This window comes from Tauraco erythrolophus, chromosome Z (genome assembly GCF_009769465.1).
Source record: "Tauraco erythrolophus isolate bTauEry1 chromosome Z, bTauEry1.pri, whole genome shotgun sequence".
Lineage (NCBI taxonomy): Eukaryota > Metazoa > Chordata > Aves > Musophagiformes > Musophagidae > Tauraco > Tauraco erythrolophus.
Genome location: NC_141496.1, coordinates 12,150,919 through 12,167,752, shown reverse-complemented (window position 1 = coordinate 12,167,752; position 16,834 = coordinate 12,150,919). Strand labels below are relative to the sequence as shown.

General features: G+C 42.8%; 1 protein-coding gene across 5 annotated transcripts in view; it reads right to left on the bottom strand.

Annotated features, from left to right (window-relative positions):
* UNC13B (unc-13 homolog B) overlaps positions 1 to 16,834 on the bottom strand; it is a 198,376-nt gene that overhangs the window by 75,255 nt on the left and 106,287 nt on the right. For 4 of the 5 annotated variants that reach the window (XM_086629933.1, XM_086629934.1, XM_086629931.1 and 1 more), the window contains 3 exons: positions 9,739 to 9,817; positions 7,953 to 8,027; positions 7,234 to 7,453 (listed from right to left, as the gene is read on the bottom strand). In XM_086629933.1, the coding sequence (XP_086486059.1) occupies positions 7,234 to 7,453; positions 7,953 to 8,027; positions 9,739 to 9,817 (374 nt within the window). Of the gene's footprint in view, positions 1 to 7,233; positions 7,454 to 7,952; positions 8,028 to 9,705; positions 9,818 to 16,834 lie in introns of all 5 variants that reach the window. The other variant, XM_086629930.1, reaches the window with a different exon arrangement.

Sequence of the window (16,834 nt, the reverse complement as noted above, 5' to 3'; positions counted from 1 at the left end):
AGCAGGCAGTGACCAAATATGAATAAAATTCTATGAACACATACGCATGAAGGACCCCCAGCAGTACAACATAACGGGCAACCTTGTTAGCAGGCTCGACAGGGTGCCCAGTGACTAACACTGCCTGAAGACATCCATTTCTAGGGCCTTCAATCAAACACCTTCCACCGTTACTAAACTCACTTCAATAAAGAAACAAAACTCAATTATAACTTCCACCATCCGAATCAAAAAGAACAAAAACACAGTTTGGAACAGACTGTGACTGCTGAAGTTTCAGAAGTTCATTAAGGACACTGCATACCAAGGCATGCTATTAAAGACCTGAGCATAAAACAAGCCGTAACGCCGCATTACAATTATTTTTTTCATTTTACTTGCTAAAGGCTTGATGTTCGGTATTTCATTTAGTACAATAAAATGTACCTATCCCAGAGTTTCCTATTGTTGGCTTAAGATGAAATGGAATCAAAATACTGGAATTAATTACGCAGTCCCTGCTGTCTCTACTCGCCAGTGATGAAGAACTAGCACCACCCAAAGCGATGTCTTCTATCAGGCAATCAGCCGGCGGTGGGCCCAACGTTTATTAAAGGACCGAAATGATACCAGGGGCTACACTTTGAACTTCAGATAAGAAGTGCTACTCAGCTTTAACAGAACTAAGTCTTCTGGGGACGGAGGTGGACTCTACACAGTATATGCAGAGCTACAGAGAATTACTGGGAAATTGGGAAAGGCCAAGCTGAACAATTTGTCTTTCCTAGCTGGAATTCTGAAATCTGTAGTGATCCAAAGAAACCAATCCTGCCCTGACCTTTCTGACTTTAAGGAAATTAAGAAGCAAATTCAAACATTTAAGAGTTCATGTTGTGCACAAGTGGAGCACTCTATTTCAGAACCATTTGCTAAATAAATTACCAGCCAGGCAACTTGCAAACATAAAACGTTTCACTGTTCATCACTGATATGGGACAAGAGTTATCACAGTTTTGGAGTGGCATGGTCTGCGTCATTGTCTTAATGCAAGTATTCCAGATGCATCAAACAACGCTTTAGAACGCAAACTTGGACAAATGGAAGAATTCCAGTTAAAAACATGTTTAGTATCCTCAGGACCTCCAGAGACTTTGCATAGTGGGGCCATTTAATCCTCTGCAAGGCTAGCAGCAGTCCAGGGTATTCTGGGCTGCAGGCCAAGCAAGCCATGTTACATAGACACCTAGAAAGCCCTCTCTTTTGTCACTTCTGAGGCTTGGCTCTGCTTTCTGACTTTCAGACAAAACCCTCCCACCTTCGTCCATGCTGCTGTCCCACTCTGCCCAGATAATTTAATTTGCCCAAGCAAGAAGGGTCTGTCATTCCTTCCCTGGGAAAGGTCTCTCTTCCTGCAGAGATTGCATTTGAACTGCAGTGCGAAAGCCAGAATCAGACACCTTATTTAACAGTATGGATTAATAAAGACAAGAAAAACCCTCCCTCTCGATAACACACTCTTTCTTAATTTTAACAGCTGCTTGTTGGTACAAAGCCCCCAGAGTTTCCAAAATAACCATCAGGCTACTAATTGCCTATAATGTGTGTGATATAAACCCAAAGCATGTCACTGTACTGGATGGCAGAGGGTGCTTTTCCTGCTGTTGGGCTTGGATCGTATTTATTCAGCTGCAAAAAGAAGGGTTTGGCGAGTGAACCTGCTTTTCAAGTAGTCCTGTAAATGGCAATAGAAAGCCATAGGAATATATAAGTACGGTGCACAGTATCACACAAATGGTACTGGGCTTTTCTTCTCTCTAGGACTGAATTATGAGTCAATTTACGACTGGAAACAGAAAGTAAATATGTCTATATTGGGAACTGTATTGATACAGCTATTAGTAAACTGTCAGTGCTGTTATCCTATGATTTAACAGGAAAAAGTCAAGAAAGCAATACTGGCAGGTTAGAAGACAGCTGTTCAGTAGGTGGTTAATGTTTAGAAATAATGTATTTCTGAAACTTAAAATAGATATTCAAGTTTCAAATAAAGGTATCCTTCCTCCTCCTGCGCAAATATTTTCTTACACAGGATTCTGGGAGCAAACAAGTGTTCATCACCATAGTGTCTTAAACATCATTCAACCCAGAAGCCAAGATGATTATCACAAGAGTGACTTAATTGGTCTCACTAACAGTCCGCTCACGGAGCCGGTCTCTGGACTGCAGACTCTGAATTCAGAGTGCAACAAAAACAAGTTTCTCATTCAAAAAGCAACAAATATACCTCACTTCCAGTCCTGAGTCAAAAAGCAGTGAACAACTCTAGAGATGAACCAAAACCCCAGGAGCCAGAACAGTACCAAAAGCAGTGTATTCAGAAATGCAGCTGTATGATGCTTCCCAAGGTTTGTTGCTCCAGCATATCATAAAGAAGCACTAATAAAGACATACATGGCTCATCACACTTACAACACAGATTTCCTGTTCAACAGTAATTTGAAGCTTGAGATATTATTTCCTCATTTTCAAGATCTCTGGAGGACCAGATTCTGATATGCAATTTCTTTTCTCAGGTTTAACTGTAATCTAGGGAGGACTAGATCAGCATCACTACAAAAAAAAAAAAACCAAAACAGGACACACTTGGAGAAGCCTATCACTACAGCTTTTCAAATGCTAGCCCAGAACTGTACGGGCCCCTTTCACTAGGATCTTGCTAGTATAATGTCCTTCCCTTCCAATTTCTTCATAATTCTACCTACTTCTCTGCATTCGTTCCTTAGCATCCTACACATCCATCCTCAGCTTCACTCTTCTTTTAATACCAACATTGCCTAACCCATTGTATTTTATTTAGTACTACACCAGTGCTCAGGGCAAGAGATAAAAGCTGTCTTTTTCCAAAAACTCTGCATGCTATGGGGATTTTAAAGAACATTCCTCCATCCATTTTCAGCCAAGTAAGAAAGGAAGTGTACCAGTGCAGCAGAGATTTCAAGTACTTCCAAGGATAGCAGAAGGCTAAAAAGAGAGCATCTTCCCTTGAGCAAGTATTTATGAGCTTACGATAAAAAGATAAGCATTCCATCATCAGAATAATGTCTTCTAAGAACCTACAATAAAGAAACATCCTGTCAGAGAAACAACTAGGTTCCAACAGAGCCATAAACCAGATGGCTGCAGTACACATGCCGCAACTGATTCCAGTTTACTGCACTTCAGACATTGCCAATTCATGAAACAGCCCTGCTGAACCAGTCTGCAAATGGATTTTCCTTCAAATTCCAACAAAGTGTTGCTGCATTTGAGTATTTCAGCACTGCAGTCCCACACATTTGTTGACTGTATTAGATACTCAGTTTCTTAAAAATATAGAGTAAGAAAAACACCCTCAGCAGAAATAACCAAACCTAATTCCAACAGACTTGGTGAAAGAGATCCTTCTCTTTCCCACAGACAGGCACTGAAGGATAGAAGATGAATCAACAGCACATTCTGATTCTAAGGAATAAAATCCCAGGTGTCTACCGAAAATTCCAAGGCACAGAAAACGAAACTGTGTTTATGATCAGCCTGAAAATTCATTTTACTCCAATGCAACATTTTCTGGAAGACTTACACAGACTGAAGTAAAGATACATCCTGAGGCATCAAGGTATAATCAATAGAATTGTATTTGTTACCAGCCTAAAAATTCATTTTACTCCAATGTAACATTTTCTGGAAGCCTTAAACAGAACTAAGTGAAGATATGTCCTCAGAATGCTGTGGTGTTGTTGGTTTTTGGGTTTTTTTTACTGACAGCAACAATAAAGCTTCTGTGAGGAAGAAATCCCTCCTGAGTTCAGTATACAGAAAATTCAGTCTTGAATTTATTGAATCTCTAAACTGTTGCTTCTCCCCTGGAAACCCCATTTCTCATTCCTCAAGCACAGCCTACATTCTTCAAACGTTTATAAAAATTAATTTAATTTTCTCATTTTCTTCTGGCCTGGTGGGTTTCAGTTAGAAGGAGTTTTAGCATGAACACCCCAAAGAACAGAACACTGTTGCGTGAAAAAGCCTATAACATTTGTTTTGCCAACCCAGCAGCACATCCAAATATTGGCCCCAGCATCATCTTAATTTCCCAGCACTGTGTTTCCTCTGCCTCCTCTGTCTTTTAATTACACAACTGCTACCTTGGTTTTCCTTTACATCTCTACCCCGGATAATGATACACACCACATTCATACTGGGTACCCCCACAGTCCCCCCTCTCTCAGTCTCTGTATCCTCCCTGTTCTGATGCTGGGCAGCTTTCAAACAACTCTGTAAGAAAAGTTTTTGTTTGGTTGGGTTTTACCTTTCTACATGCTTCACAAGTTTTGAGCCCAGTGTTAATCTCAGCTGTTTCCTCTCTGTTTCTTTAACTCTGGCTGCTGAAGAACCTCGTGTTTATATTTTGAAAGGAAATGTGCAAAGCAAACATCTGCAATCTGGTGAATAAAATAGCAAGTTCTCATCTAATGCTTTGCCATATATGAAAAGTAGAGTTGTTTCCAGTAGTTGCTTCTATTTCATAGAAAAGCGCAGACTATTCCCATCACCACATCCCACAGCCTATTGCATAAGCTCATTTAATTCCAAACAGAGATTAGAAAACCTGCGCCTATGGTTATTCTTCAGAAGCTGTTCCACAGACTGCCTGTTCTCATCACTGATGTTGTCTTCTACTACCACCTTTAATATTCTTACAGCAACTTTATTTCATTTTTTTCTGTGTAAACAGTAAGCTTAACCATACCATCTTCCTCCCTGCTGCTTATCTCCCTTTTCCCCAACATAGTTCAGGCATAAACAGGTTCAGATAAGGATTAAACCAATTCACAGAGTCATCACTGCCAGCTATTAAACATAGCACCTACTGCTCAGAAAGGCTTTAAGTCATGGATAGCTGCAAGAGTAAAACAGAGTCGCAGGAGCTCTACACACATCTTACACCTCTGCTTTGGGCTCCACGACATCCCTTTAGAAACATTCTATTGGGGCATACCTCGTATGGCTATTTTTACTTTTTTGAAACAGCATTGTTCCTTTCCTCCCATCCCACACTGCAAAGCCTCTCTTTTGAAAAATCAACAAACTCATACAGTCCTCTTTCAAGACATTCTCATATTTTCCCCATTACCATTGAAGTGTCTCTAGTATCCAATCTAATCTGAAGTCTCCTTTCTTGAAGATGGATAGCCACAGCTGTCCTCTGCAGGAATGTATTTCCTCTTAGTCACTAGCTATTTCCTAAATTTAGTTTTTATTCTATTGTTTTCAACTTCATGACCTCTGCTCTGTACAACAGCTTTGTACCTGTTTCCTCGCTGCTGCTGGTGCAAACCTAATTTTCTGCTGTTCACCATAGCGTTTTCCCCACAGTGAGATATCACAACACCTTGAACATGCATCTGAATCAAGTCTGGACGTGCATATCAGCAGCTTTTAATCTCAATTACTGAAAATCACCAGTCAGTAAACAGTTCTGGTGAACTGCAGAAACAAAGTTACCCTGAATCTAACCCATCCTGTACATCAGGTTTTGACAGAAAACTGAGTAATGGCTTAACTACATTCTCCTGAACTAATTGCAACACAGCAGCTCTTTCCTTAGCCACAAAATGGTTGCAACAAAGCCAAGCTATCAATGATGCAATTGCTTGAATGCTATAAACTGTAAAGATCACCTCACAACTCTCAAAGACAAATCTAGAAACACTAAGCAACTGAGGAGGAACAGAGGTGTTTCACCAGCATCACCTGTGTCTGATAAATAAGACATTGCAAATAGCCTCAGTCCTAACTATGACTTATTTAAGACTGCACACAACAAAAATACAAGCATAAACAACGTCCATTTGGGGTCTCAAGATAAGCTTAAGACAGACAAATGACCTGTGATTTACTGGTACCCCTTGCTGGATCATCCAGTCTGGCTTTCCCAAACAACTAAAGCCTGTGGCAGGTACAAGATTTGACTCTTTATATTCCTATAATGGCTAACGTGGATTTGCAATAAGTCTGTTTATACTTGACAAACTTTTCTGATTCCTTAGACTTGGTCCATGAAGCTGGAACGCCAAGAAAATGAAGAGTGAACAGAAACAGCCCCACCTTCCTACTCAAGATTTAACACATATGGCAGAAATTTTCATTCCGTTTAGACTAAGATATTTTGCTCTCAAGCAGGAACATAAATTTGAGACCAAATCCAGAAACTGTTTTATAAGCAAATACAAATAACCTGATCAAGCCAGATGCCCAAATTAATACTTTTTCTCTCTTTTTCCTCCCCTTAATCCAATTCTTTTTAAACTTCTCCATTGCTTGTGTAAGGTCTCATTTATCCTGCAAAACCACAGCTCTTTGAAGAGTTCTTCTTTGAAGAGAGGGCTTAGTTTTTGAACGCTGCAGAAAAAAAACCAACAAAATAAACAGAAATGCTAGTAGGAAGACGAAATACTGTCCATACGCTGAAACACCACCTTCCTATCTGACCCATCATCTGTGCTGGCTCAGCCCCAGGTCTCTAAAGCAATTCAGCCATGAGACCCTACTGTTAAAAAGACAAAATGCCTTGCCAATCTGTACTTGGTACAGAGAATCTGAGCTAAGTCCATTGTCTCTGACCGTTAAGCAGGAAACCAGTGCTGCTCTGAAGTGCTTAAAACAGGAAAACTGGCTGATGGCTCAAACAAGTAACTTGACTGGGATACCAGGGCAGGAGGGACAGAAGAGAAGTCAGAATACCCAGCCTAGCACCCTATTTATCCAGCCCAACACCTCTCTTCCATGCAGGATATGTTCGGAAACACATCACCTCAGCTGACACTGAGAAAGATTAAACATTACATGGCTTAAAATCAAACAGACGTGAAAGACTCAAGAATTAAACCTTCTGAAGCACATCAAGCACAACGTTGCAAAAAAGTTCTTCTGCATCAGTGGCGCCCTCTGTGTCCACAGGGTGATGGGGGTAGGCTTAGCCCAATGGCACCTTTTCAGAAAATATGCAGTCATTTTAATAAATCATAGAATCATAGAATGATTTGGGTTGGAAGGGACCTCAAAGATCATCTAGTTCCAACCCCGTTGCCATGGGCAGGGACACCCTCCACTACACCAGGTTGCCCAAAGCCTCAAATCACTGAGGTATCATCTATATGTTTTGGAAAGCTCTGGTAACACTTTTGGAACAGTCACACTCCACCGGCCACTACTCACTCTGTAAGCAGTCAGCGTTGAGCAAATCTTGGCACTTCTCATGGCACTTGACTCCACATTCACCGCAGCGCATTCCCTGCCGTGCAATACCCCACAGCAGTCCCTCACATTCATAGCAGTAGGTAGGAGTTGTGGCTGTCCACACTTCAAAGTTGTGTGGGGTTGTACAAGAGATGGGGTAAATTAAGGCTTGCAAGGTCTTCTTATAGACATGAGATTTCTGAAAGGCAAAAGCACAGATCCAACACCCAGGAAGGACACTGAACCTATTTTGCTGGTTAACACAGGAGTTTTAAGGAAAAAGGCATGAGCAGTGCAATAAATCTGTGCATTTGAGGTAGCCAAATTTATCAAAATTTTACAAGCAGCAGCAGAGGACACCCTTCCAAAAATGTTTCTCCGGGCATTTTAAAAAGTGAGGGAGATGAAAGAAAATAATAAAGGTTTGTGGATAAGGAATATATTGCATAAAGCAAGCTTCACACACTGTCCCCCATGGTAGATAGCACAGAAGGAAATGGTAAGATTACATTTTTCAGGATCATATTGACACATTAAATGTTATTTTTTACATGCTTGGTTTCTTTAAACAAATGATACAAGAAGCTTTGCATCTATATTTTTAGATATCTGTGAAGCTGGCTCTGCATCCCAGAGAGCCAAATTCCCTTAATTTGCTTACTAAAAGTTAACATGAGCCAAGCAACCCTCCCACTTACCAGCTCTTCATCTTTGAGAGATGTTCTAGTGGCCATTGCTGAGGTAATTCCGGCTTTCCGGGACTGAACCAGTGACTAAGAAGGAAGAAAGTTTGTTACTCATCACCAATATTCAGAAATGCACTGGTACTACATGCCCAGACTCTTGTCATCCCAGACATCAAACTAGCAGCCTATTACATTCAAGCTGGTTTCTTAAATGATAGCTCACATCTCGGCAAGTCAAATGCATACTCTGAAAGGTCTCCAACTTGTTTACATCTGCCCACAACCAGTCTCACTCTCAAATTTTTATTTGTTTCTCTCCTAAGAACAGTGAATGAAACCCAAGTCCACATCTACACTTCCATGTTCTGGTAGCAATGGTAACCCTGCCATTGCCTAAGGTCGCTACGTGGGACTCACTCTCCTATATCTAACTTCATTCATATCCAAAAGAAGATTGTTTCACCAGTTTTACAACATACACAACACCCCCAAACGTGACAGTGACAGGGTTACAAATAAACAGAACAAAAAAAAGAACAGAGTGGGCTGGGAGCACAGGTTTGAATGTGCTGGTGTATCACATTCACTGGCCATCACTGAACACAATGAACAGCATTTTCCCCTCAAGATGGCCTCTTTTGCATCACGCCAACACTAAGTTCTGCAGCCTCGGACAGCCCAGGGCAGCATCTTTGCAGCACCTCACACTGGCATACAAACAATTTCTTCAGCAAGCCACTCCAGTTAGATGAAGGCAGGGAAGGAAATTAAAGCTAGGAACATCTGCTTTGAAGTCATCAAATCCTATGAGAAACATCCATTTATGCTTTGCTTTATGCAGTTTGAAGGTAGACTGAAAAAGTTCATTTTATCAGTGATGGAGCAGGACAGAGTGCTGGATACACACGCACTGCAATATCGCAGGTTCAAAATAAAAAACAAAAAAGTGGAGGGAAAATAAGGTGAAATAAGTTTTGTTTCTGGTGAACACTTAGTGGATAGTCTTTAGCTCCACTTACCATGGCCTGCAGGGAGAGAGAATGAAAGCATACAAAGGAAGTAACACAAGTTAACGCCATTATTGCAAAGATTTAAGACACAAGCAGTTAGTAAGACATGTACTAAGCTTCCCATGCATAAGCTGGCAGAGAGAATTGCATGCGTCTTTTCACAGGAATTACAAGATATGGAAACTTAGGTCTTTCAGCTGTTAGAGCATTTCTCCCAACTATGGAATCGCCATGCGTACTGAACACAGCCAACAGAAAACCATTTGTCCTGCAGAGGCCTTATTTCACCATATCACACGAGCATATGAAATTTGTCCTTATTACTCGCTTGGTTCCTGTGTTTCCTCAGTGCAGAAGGCTACTTGCAATATTGCAAATTACTTCAAAAATCCAAGCACATATGCTCGTTTATCTATCCTCTGAAATTCCAATCTCCTGGTAAGTTGCCAAACCTCACATGGATATTGTGGCCTTCCCCAAAGTATATGATTTTTAGGAAAACATTTTAAAATAATGCAGGTCTCAAAATAATCAAATATTATGTGTAGGAAAAAAAAAGAAGAACATGAAAAGTATCTTAATTCTGTCAAATCAATAAAACTGTCTACAAAATCGCAGTTCATTTTCACTGAGATTTTTCCAAGCACAACTCCTAACCCCTTACTGTAAGAATTAATTTAATTAAACAGGAAACCTCCAAATTCTTGAAGTGACAATCAATGTTAACATATGCCAAAAAGTAAAGCCATTTGCACCAATGACTGTGTGGCTGAGGAAAAATATCTTACCAGATCACTGACAAGTGGAATTGGCTTTTTTTTGCGTAAATCCGGCATGCTATCAATGCCATAGAGACCACCTGCAGGCCTGGAAATTCAGGAGAGGAGACAAAAAAAAAAAAAGAAAAATAAGATCAAAAATTTTCAAAAATTTCACCACCAGTGATAGACAGTAAACAGAGAAGCAAAAAGCTTCCTTTAAACATAAGTCTCCTTGCTAATATCATAGTCAACGGGAAAAAGTAGAATCAGTTCATGGCAAATGCAGCTTTATAATAAACTGAAGCTGTTAACACACTAAAAAAAAGGTCATTTTCCTATCCTCACAGCTGAGGGTCTGAGCTAGCTCAGAGTACGCTGGGCATGCACGTGCAGAGTACCCAGTGCTTCACTCACCACTGCCAGCACAGCGAGTGAAGTAAGCCTTATCCCTGCCACTCCTATGGGGCACCATTCCAGCAAAAATACTTACCTAATGCAGAACCAGAGCTCTGTGGCAATAATTTACAGGCAGGTTACTCTGTGGGAACTGAGCCTCTGCTTTCAGAATTAACTTCACTCCTCAGAGGGAGCTCAGTTTATAGTTTACTATTCACATTGAGCATCACAGCAGGAAAGACTTCAGAAACTTGAAAAGATCCTGTCTCCAGACTTTCTCCATCCCATTTCTTTAAATTCAACTAATACAGGATTTGGGTGTGAGGGCAGAATATTCATAGACTGGTTTGGGTTGGAAGGGACCTCACAGATCATCCAGTTCCACATCCCCTGCCATGGGCAAGGACACCTTCCACCAGATCAGGTTGCTAAAAGCATCATTCAGTGTGGCCTTGAACATCTCCAGGGATGGGGCAGCCACAACTTCTCTGGGCAACCTGTTCCAGTGCCTCACCACCCTAAGGAAATGTCTTTCTTATATCCAATCTAAATCTCCCCTCTTTTGGTTTGAAGCCATTGCCCCTTGTCCTATCACTACACACCTTTGTAAAAAGTCGCTCTCCAGCTTTCCTGTAGGCCCCCTTTAAGTACTGGAAGGCTGCTATAAGATGGCCCTGGAGCCTTCTCTTCTCCAGGCTGAACAGCCCTAACTCTCTCAGCCTGTCTTCATAGCAGAGGTGCTCCAGACCTCTGATAATCTTCGTGGCCCTCCTCTGGACCCACTCCAGCAGCTCCATGTCGCTTTTGTGCTGGGGACTCCAGAGCTGAACGCAGTATTCCAGGTGGGTTCTCACAGGAGCTGAGTAGAGGGGCAGAATCACCTCTCTCGACCTGCTGCCCACGCTTCTTTGGATGCAGCCCAGGATACAGTTGGCTTTCTGGGGTGCCAGTGCACATTGCTGGCTCATGTTGAGCTTCTCATCGACCAGCAACCCCAAGCTCTTTTCCTCAGGGCTGCTCTCAATCCATTCTCCGCCCAGCTTGTACTTGTGCTTGGGATTGCCCCGACTCATGTGCAGGACCTTGCACTTGGCCTCGTTGAACTTCATGAGGTTCTCACAGGCCCACCTCTCCAGCCTGTCAAGGTCCCTCTGGATGGCATCCCTTCCCTCCAGCATGTCCACAACACCACACAGTTTGGTGTCATCTGCAAACTTGCTGAGGGTGCACTCGATCCCACTGTCCATGTCACCAACAAAGATATGAAACAGCACTGGCCCCAGTACTGACCCCTGAGGAACACCACTTGTCACTGGTCTCCACTTGGACGTATTTTACTCAAGGAAGTGTCAAGTTCATGTTAAAAATGATTGTTTATCTTCTACACATGCAACAATCCAGACATTCCTGTCTTTTGTTGGTGGTTGAAAGGGAGCACGTCAAAGTGGATCAGTCCAGGAGCAAAACACTGCTACTCATCGTCTGATTCTAGGCTAAAACATACTTAATCCTGGCCCTTGAAGTCCATATAATTACTAGAAGAAAAACCTCAGATCTGAGGAGAACGGAGACGGATTTTTATTTGGTGCTCAGCATTTCAAGCCACAGAGACCTCTACACGCAAGAGCCACTGTTTGCTGGTGGAGGTGGCAATGAAGCAAAAGGGACATTACCCCAGCAACACTCGGAGTCTGCCAAAATTTCGACAGCCTCCTTGCTTCCTGTTGAGACCGGCCTAAATAATCTGTATCGGGATCCTGCCATGAACTAGTAACACCACATGGATGTATGCTTCTGCTTGGTGAAGGGTCTGTTAATTCAGTTTAAGGGATCCCAGTAAGCCAACTGCATACATCCCTAAGTCCTAAAGATAATGCCCTTAGCTAAGGCTGGGAGCTGAGCACACACTTCTCCGCTGCAGTGCCTATCATATTGACCCTGAACTGAAGAACAGACCTGTGACGTGACTCCCCAACCCCACAGTGAACACCCAGCTGCCAACCAAAACACAGCCCTCCTCAGTATCTTACTCAGCTCCCTCATCTCTACGCTGTTCTCATGCCTCGCTAACACTAAGGATATGGTTCCTGAGGCCTTTTTCTTGGCTACGGAGACTGTAAAGTAACCTTCTCCCTCTCTATCCTCAGGCGTTCATTTTCACCGCATACCGTGCTGGTTTACACCTTTTGCAGTTGCTTGATAAACCCACTGGCACTTTTAACCTGCTTATTTTGATCATTTGGTACCCAGCTGAAACGCTTTAAGACACCACAACTACAGGAAAGAGGAGTACAGGCCAAACTGGTTTTACTGCAATAAAAGACAAATGCAGCCACGCTTTAAAACAATTTAGGAAACCAAATTGTCACTACAAATTTGCATGACATGAAAATTGGGAGGCTGGTAAGAGACAAGAGGCAACTTGCACTCCTCAACTAGCAGGAACTACTCAAATCCCCTCTCCATACAATCAAAAGTAAAAAAAACCCAAACATCCTGGAAAGAAAAATCAATGACCAAATGTACATCCAAATGTACATTACAGCAGCCCATGCTCTAGGATGGACAAGGATGTCACGGCACAGCCTAGCACAAGGCTGTGTCAAAGAGGGAAACAGTCTATTATGTACAGCATCATGCCATAGCACTGTAATGGTAAAATTGACTTTTTTGACAAGGCGTAGGAGGGTGACATGTCCGAGCCACAGCTGAGTTGACAGCTGCTGCTGGCTGAACAAGCCTGGTGGGAAGGTGAGCAGTCACGTCTAACTGCGCCGGCTCCGCATGCAGCATGAGTCACGCTTGCACCGCAGCCCCGCGCACGGCTCTCTGTGCTCCTACACCACGAGCACAAACCACCCGCCGCCAGCTGCGACAGCTAGACCTCACAGCTGGGAACAGAAGGCAAACTCAGACAGGAGAAAGGGGGAGATTTACAGCAGTTAATTACAACTATTGCAATCTTTGGCCAAGAATTAGAACAGTTTTCCAACACTAGAAATCCTTACAGCAAGACTACATGGTGTTTTTACTAGAGACCATCCTCATTTCCAACAGAGAATTCCAGAAAAGCTTTTGCCCAAGTTGCACTGCAACAATCTCTTCTGTCTTATTGTAGAAAAATCTGACCTACCTCAAGAAATAAGAAATACCTACATAAAGTGTTAATGTTGTCAGAACTCAGTACGGTCTTGCTGGGATCAAACACAGAATTTCATCTGCTGCCCTAACGTAACAAACTCTTTTCAATACTAGTGATACTGTTTTGGGGTAAAATAGGTGTCACAGAAGACTAATCAGCTGATGCCAAGAATTCTAGCATTATTTAAATCACAATACAGCTTATTGGTAAGTTTTGGGTCAAAGATCTGTGTCAAATCACTAGCAACCTGATCTAGTTGGAGATATCCCTGTTCCTTGCAGGGGGGTTGGACTAGATGGCCTTTGAAGGTCCCTTCCAGCCCTAACGATTCTACGATTCTATGAATTATGAAAGTATATGCAAAATAGAAAGAAAGAGTCTGTAAGCTAAAAGATGCAATGAAACGGTCACAAGTAAAAATCCAGAGTCAATGCTCCTGCTAAAAGTCAGTGGTACAGCTCGGAATTTACACTGCTTTTCCACACCACTTCCAATGACTATTTTTTTGTAATTCAATTGAAAGGGAACTGTGATACTATGACATTTCTCAGGAAAGAAAAACATTAAAACTGCATGTTTTATAAATTCAAGGCAAGCCTAAACAAGTTATTGTGCTTGAGAAACATGTCTAATTACAACCTGGTTTGTTGCAAAATACTTATGATAGACTGATGTTTATGGTAGAATCAGCTGTAAATCAGACTGACAGAGAACAAGACTATTTGGAAGGTGCTTGTATTTGCAACTGAAGAGAGGTATCCTAGTACCTAGATAGTTACACACTCAGATGACCTCTCTTAGCTTGTTAATATTTTTTTTAAAAGAATTTTCAGCAACGATTCTTAATTTTCAAAATTATTCAGCTTTTTGTGCTTTCAGCTACCTCAGTCTCTTTACTCAAGCACAATCTCTACTTCACTTAACAAAATCAGTGTTTGCACAGAGAGAAGTACTGACAGTGCCTCAAATATGTACACTGTAGCTTTATATTTACTAGGGTAACTCTCCTCTGCAACATATATTTATGGCACTATTATGGAGTGCTGTATTGAGGATTGAATAGCGTTTCTGCACGAAAAGACGATTTGCACTAATAAATAAAATATACAGATACAAGATATTACACCCAGAGATGGATCTATAATACCAATTGTACTTTTTTTTGAAGCACTCTCTCCAAAGCCAGTGATTACAGACAAGTAGCTACTTTTAGCATGATGCTAAAAGTGCAAATAGCTTGAGGCATGCATTCATCCTCTTATACAAGTTTTATCGCACAGATGCTTACACTAAATCTTGAAAATTTAGGCAAGCAAAGATGGTTTGCAATGACAGAAGATGATTACTTCCTTCAAAAGACACCACTTCTCTAATCTTCACATGAAAGAAGAACTTCAAACATAAGTGCTTTAATACACGTTGTGGCTAATAAGCCACAATAAGGCTAACAGTGTAATGAAAGATTCACCATCCACAACCACCTCTTCTGGAAATCCCATGCATGTGGGGATACAATGAATAAGCAAAAGTTTTTTCAAAGCTACATTAGCCAGTCTATTTGTTATAGCTCACACAGAAAGGGAAAAAAAAATTACAGACTAGAGCAAACATTGCCTTGAAATGATAAAACACATTTTTAGGTATTTCAGGACTGTAGGTGTATTCATCTTTCAGGCTGGGAAATCATTTTGCTTGCGTGAACCAATAAACTCAGTACATTGTCTCCTTGTTAAAGTAGGAGAAGGTGCTGTTTATAGGTAGAATAAATCACTGTCTTCTGCTTCTGCTAATTGTCACTTCTCCAGCAGCCTGCTCAGCGAAGTCCTGGGCTCCTTAGGAAAGCACGGGGTTGCTAGGCAGCTCCAGGCATCCGCAGGTGTGGAGGACGCTTTGCGGGAATACCAACATCACAGAACAATGACTGCAAAAGCAGAAAGGCCTATAATGAAGCCTCTGATTTAACTTTGCATTTTATTAAGGAAGCTTCCTTCAGTAGTATGGGAATTAACTTACACGCTGTCGTGGCTTAGCCCAGCTGGCAACTAAGCATCACGCAGCTGCTCGCTCACTCCACCCCCACAGTGGGATGGAGAGGAGAAAACATAATATGCCCGAGGGTTGAGACAAGGACAGGGAGGGATCGCTCACCAATTACGGTCACAGGCAAAACAGACTCAGCTTGGGGAAAAAATCGATTTAATTCATTACCAATCACATCAGAGGAGATAATGAGAAACAAAGCCGGATCTTAAAAGCACCTTCCCCCACCTTGCACCTTCTTCCCAAGTTCAACTTCACTCCTGATTTCTCTGCCTCCTCCCCGCAGCAGCACAGAGGGTCAGGGAATGGGGGTTGTGGTCAGTTCATCACATGTCGTCTCTGCTGCTCCTTCCTCCTCAGCGCGAAGACTTCTCACACTCTTCCCCTACTACGGCATGGGGTCCCTTTCCATGGGAGATAGTTCCCCACAAACTTCTCTGATGCGAGTCCTTCCCATGAGCTGCAGCTCTTCATGAATTGCCCCAGTGTGAGTCCGTCTCACGGGACGCAGTCCTTCCCCAACAGACTGCTCTGGCAGGGACTTTCCCACAGAGTCACGGTCTTCTTCAAGTGCAACCACCTGCTCCAGTGTGGGGTCCTCCATGGGCTGTGGATGCATCTCTGCCCCACTGCTAACTTCCATGACTGCAGGGGGTCTGCCTGCCATCTCACCACGGGCTGCAGGGGAATCCCAGCTCCAGCACACCTCCTCCCGCTCCATCTGAAGTGACCTTGGTGTCTGCAGAGCTGTTTCTCTCACATCTCACTCCTCTCTCCATTGCAGCTGCACCAGGCCCGATCAGTGGCCTGATGAACCCTGGCGGACCCGGTGGGATGAGCTCTGCTCAGCAGGTGCCCTGGGAGCAGGGAGCTTCAGATTGCTTCAAGCCACAGCCATTGCCCTTCCACCAGATGAGGGGTGGCAGCGCAGTGCAGAGAGCTGCCCATTCGCCCCTTCCCCTTCTCTCTGCTTCAGGTCCCTCATGGCGCACATTTCTTTGTCCCTTCTTACACGTGTCATTCCCAGAGGCGCTGAGTGACTCGGTCCTGGCCAGAGGCGGGTCCCACTTGGAGCCAGGGAAGCTTCTGGCAGCTTCTCACAGGAGCCATCCCTGTACCCTCCCCCACCACCAAAATCCCACCACATAAACCCCACACGTGTATAGCCAGCTGACCTCATTCCCAGATTTCAGGGCAAATCTGCTGCTACATCAGCTCCTAACGAGTGCACAACCACCAAACCGTATCACCCCAATCACATACAAGGCACACAACCTAGCAGCTTGTAATATGTGCCATTGCCTTTTTTCTCCAGAGAGGATTTTAGGGAAGCTACCACGCTGGTGCCTATTATGCAGAGCATCACGCTGAAACGACACACAGTCAGAATTTGCCTGCTTCATTTGCCACAAGTGCCATGTTGCAGAGAGAATGCACAGCTTCTCTCTCACCTGTGCAAAACAGGCATGATGATCACTGCTTTAAAAATGACAAACTGCAATGATTTCCAGAGTTACTGCAGTTTTGATTATTGCAACGACCATA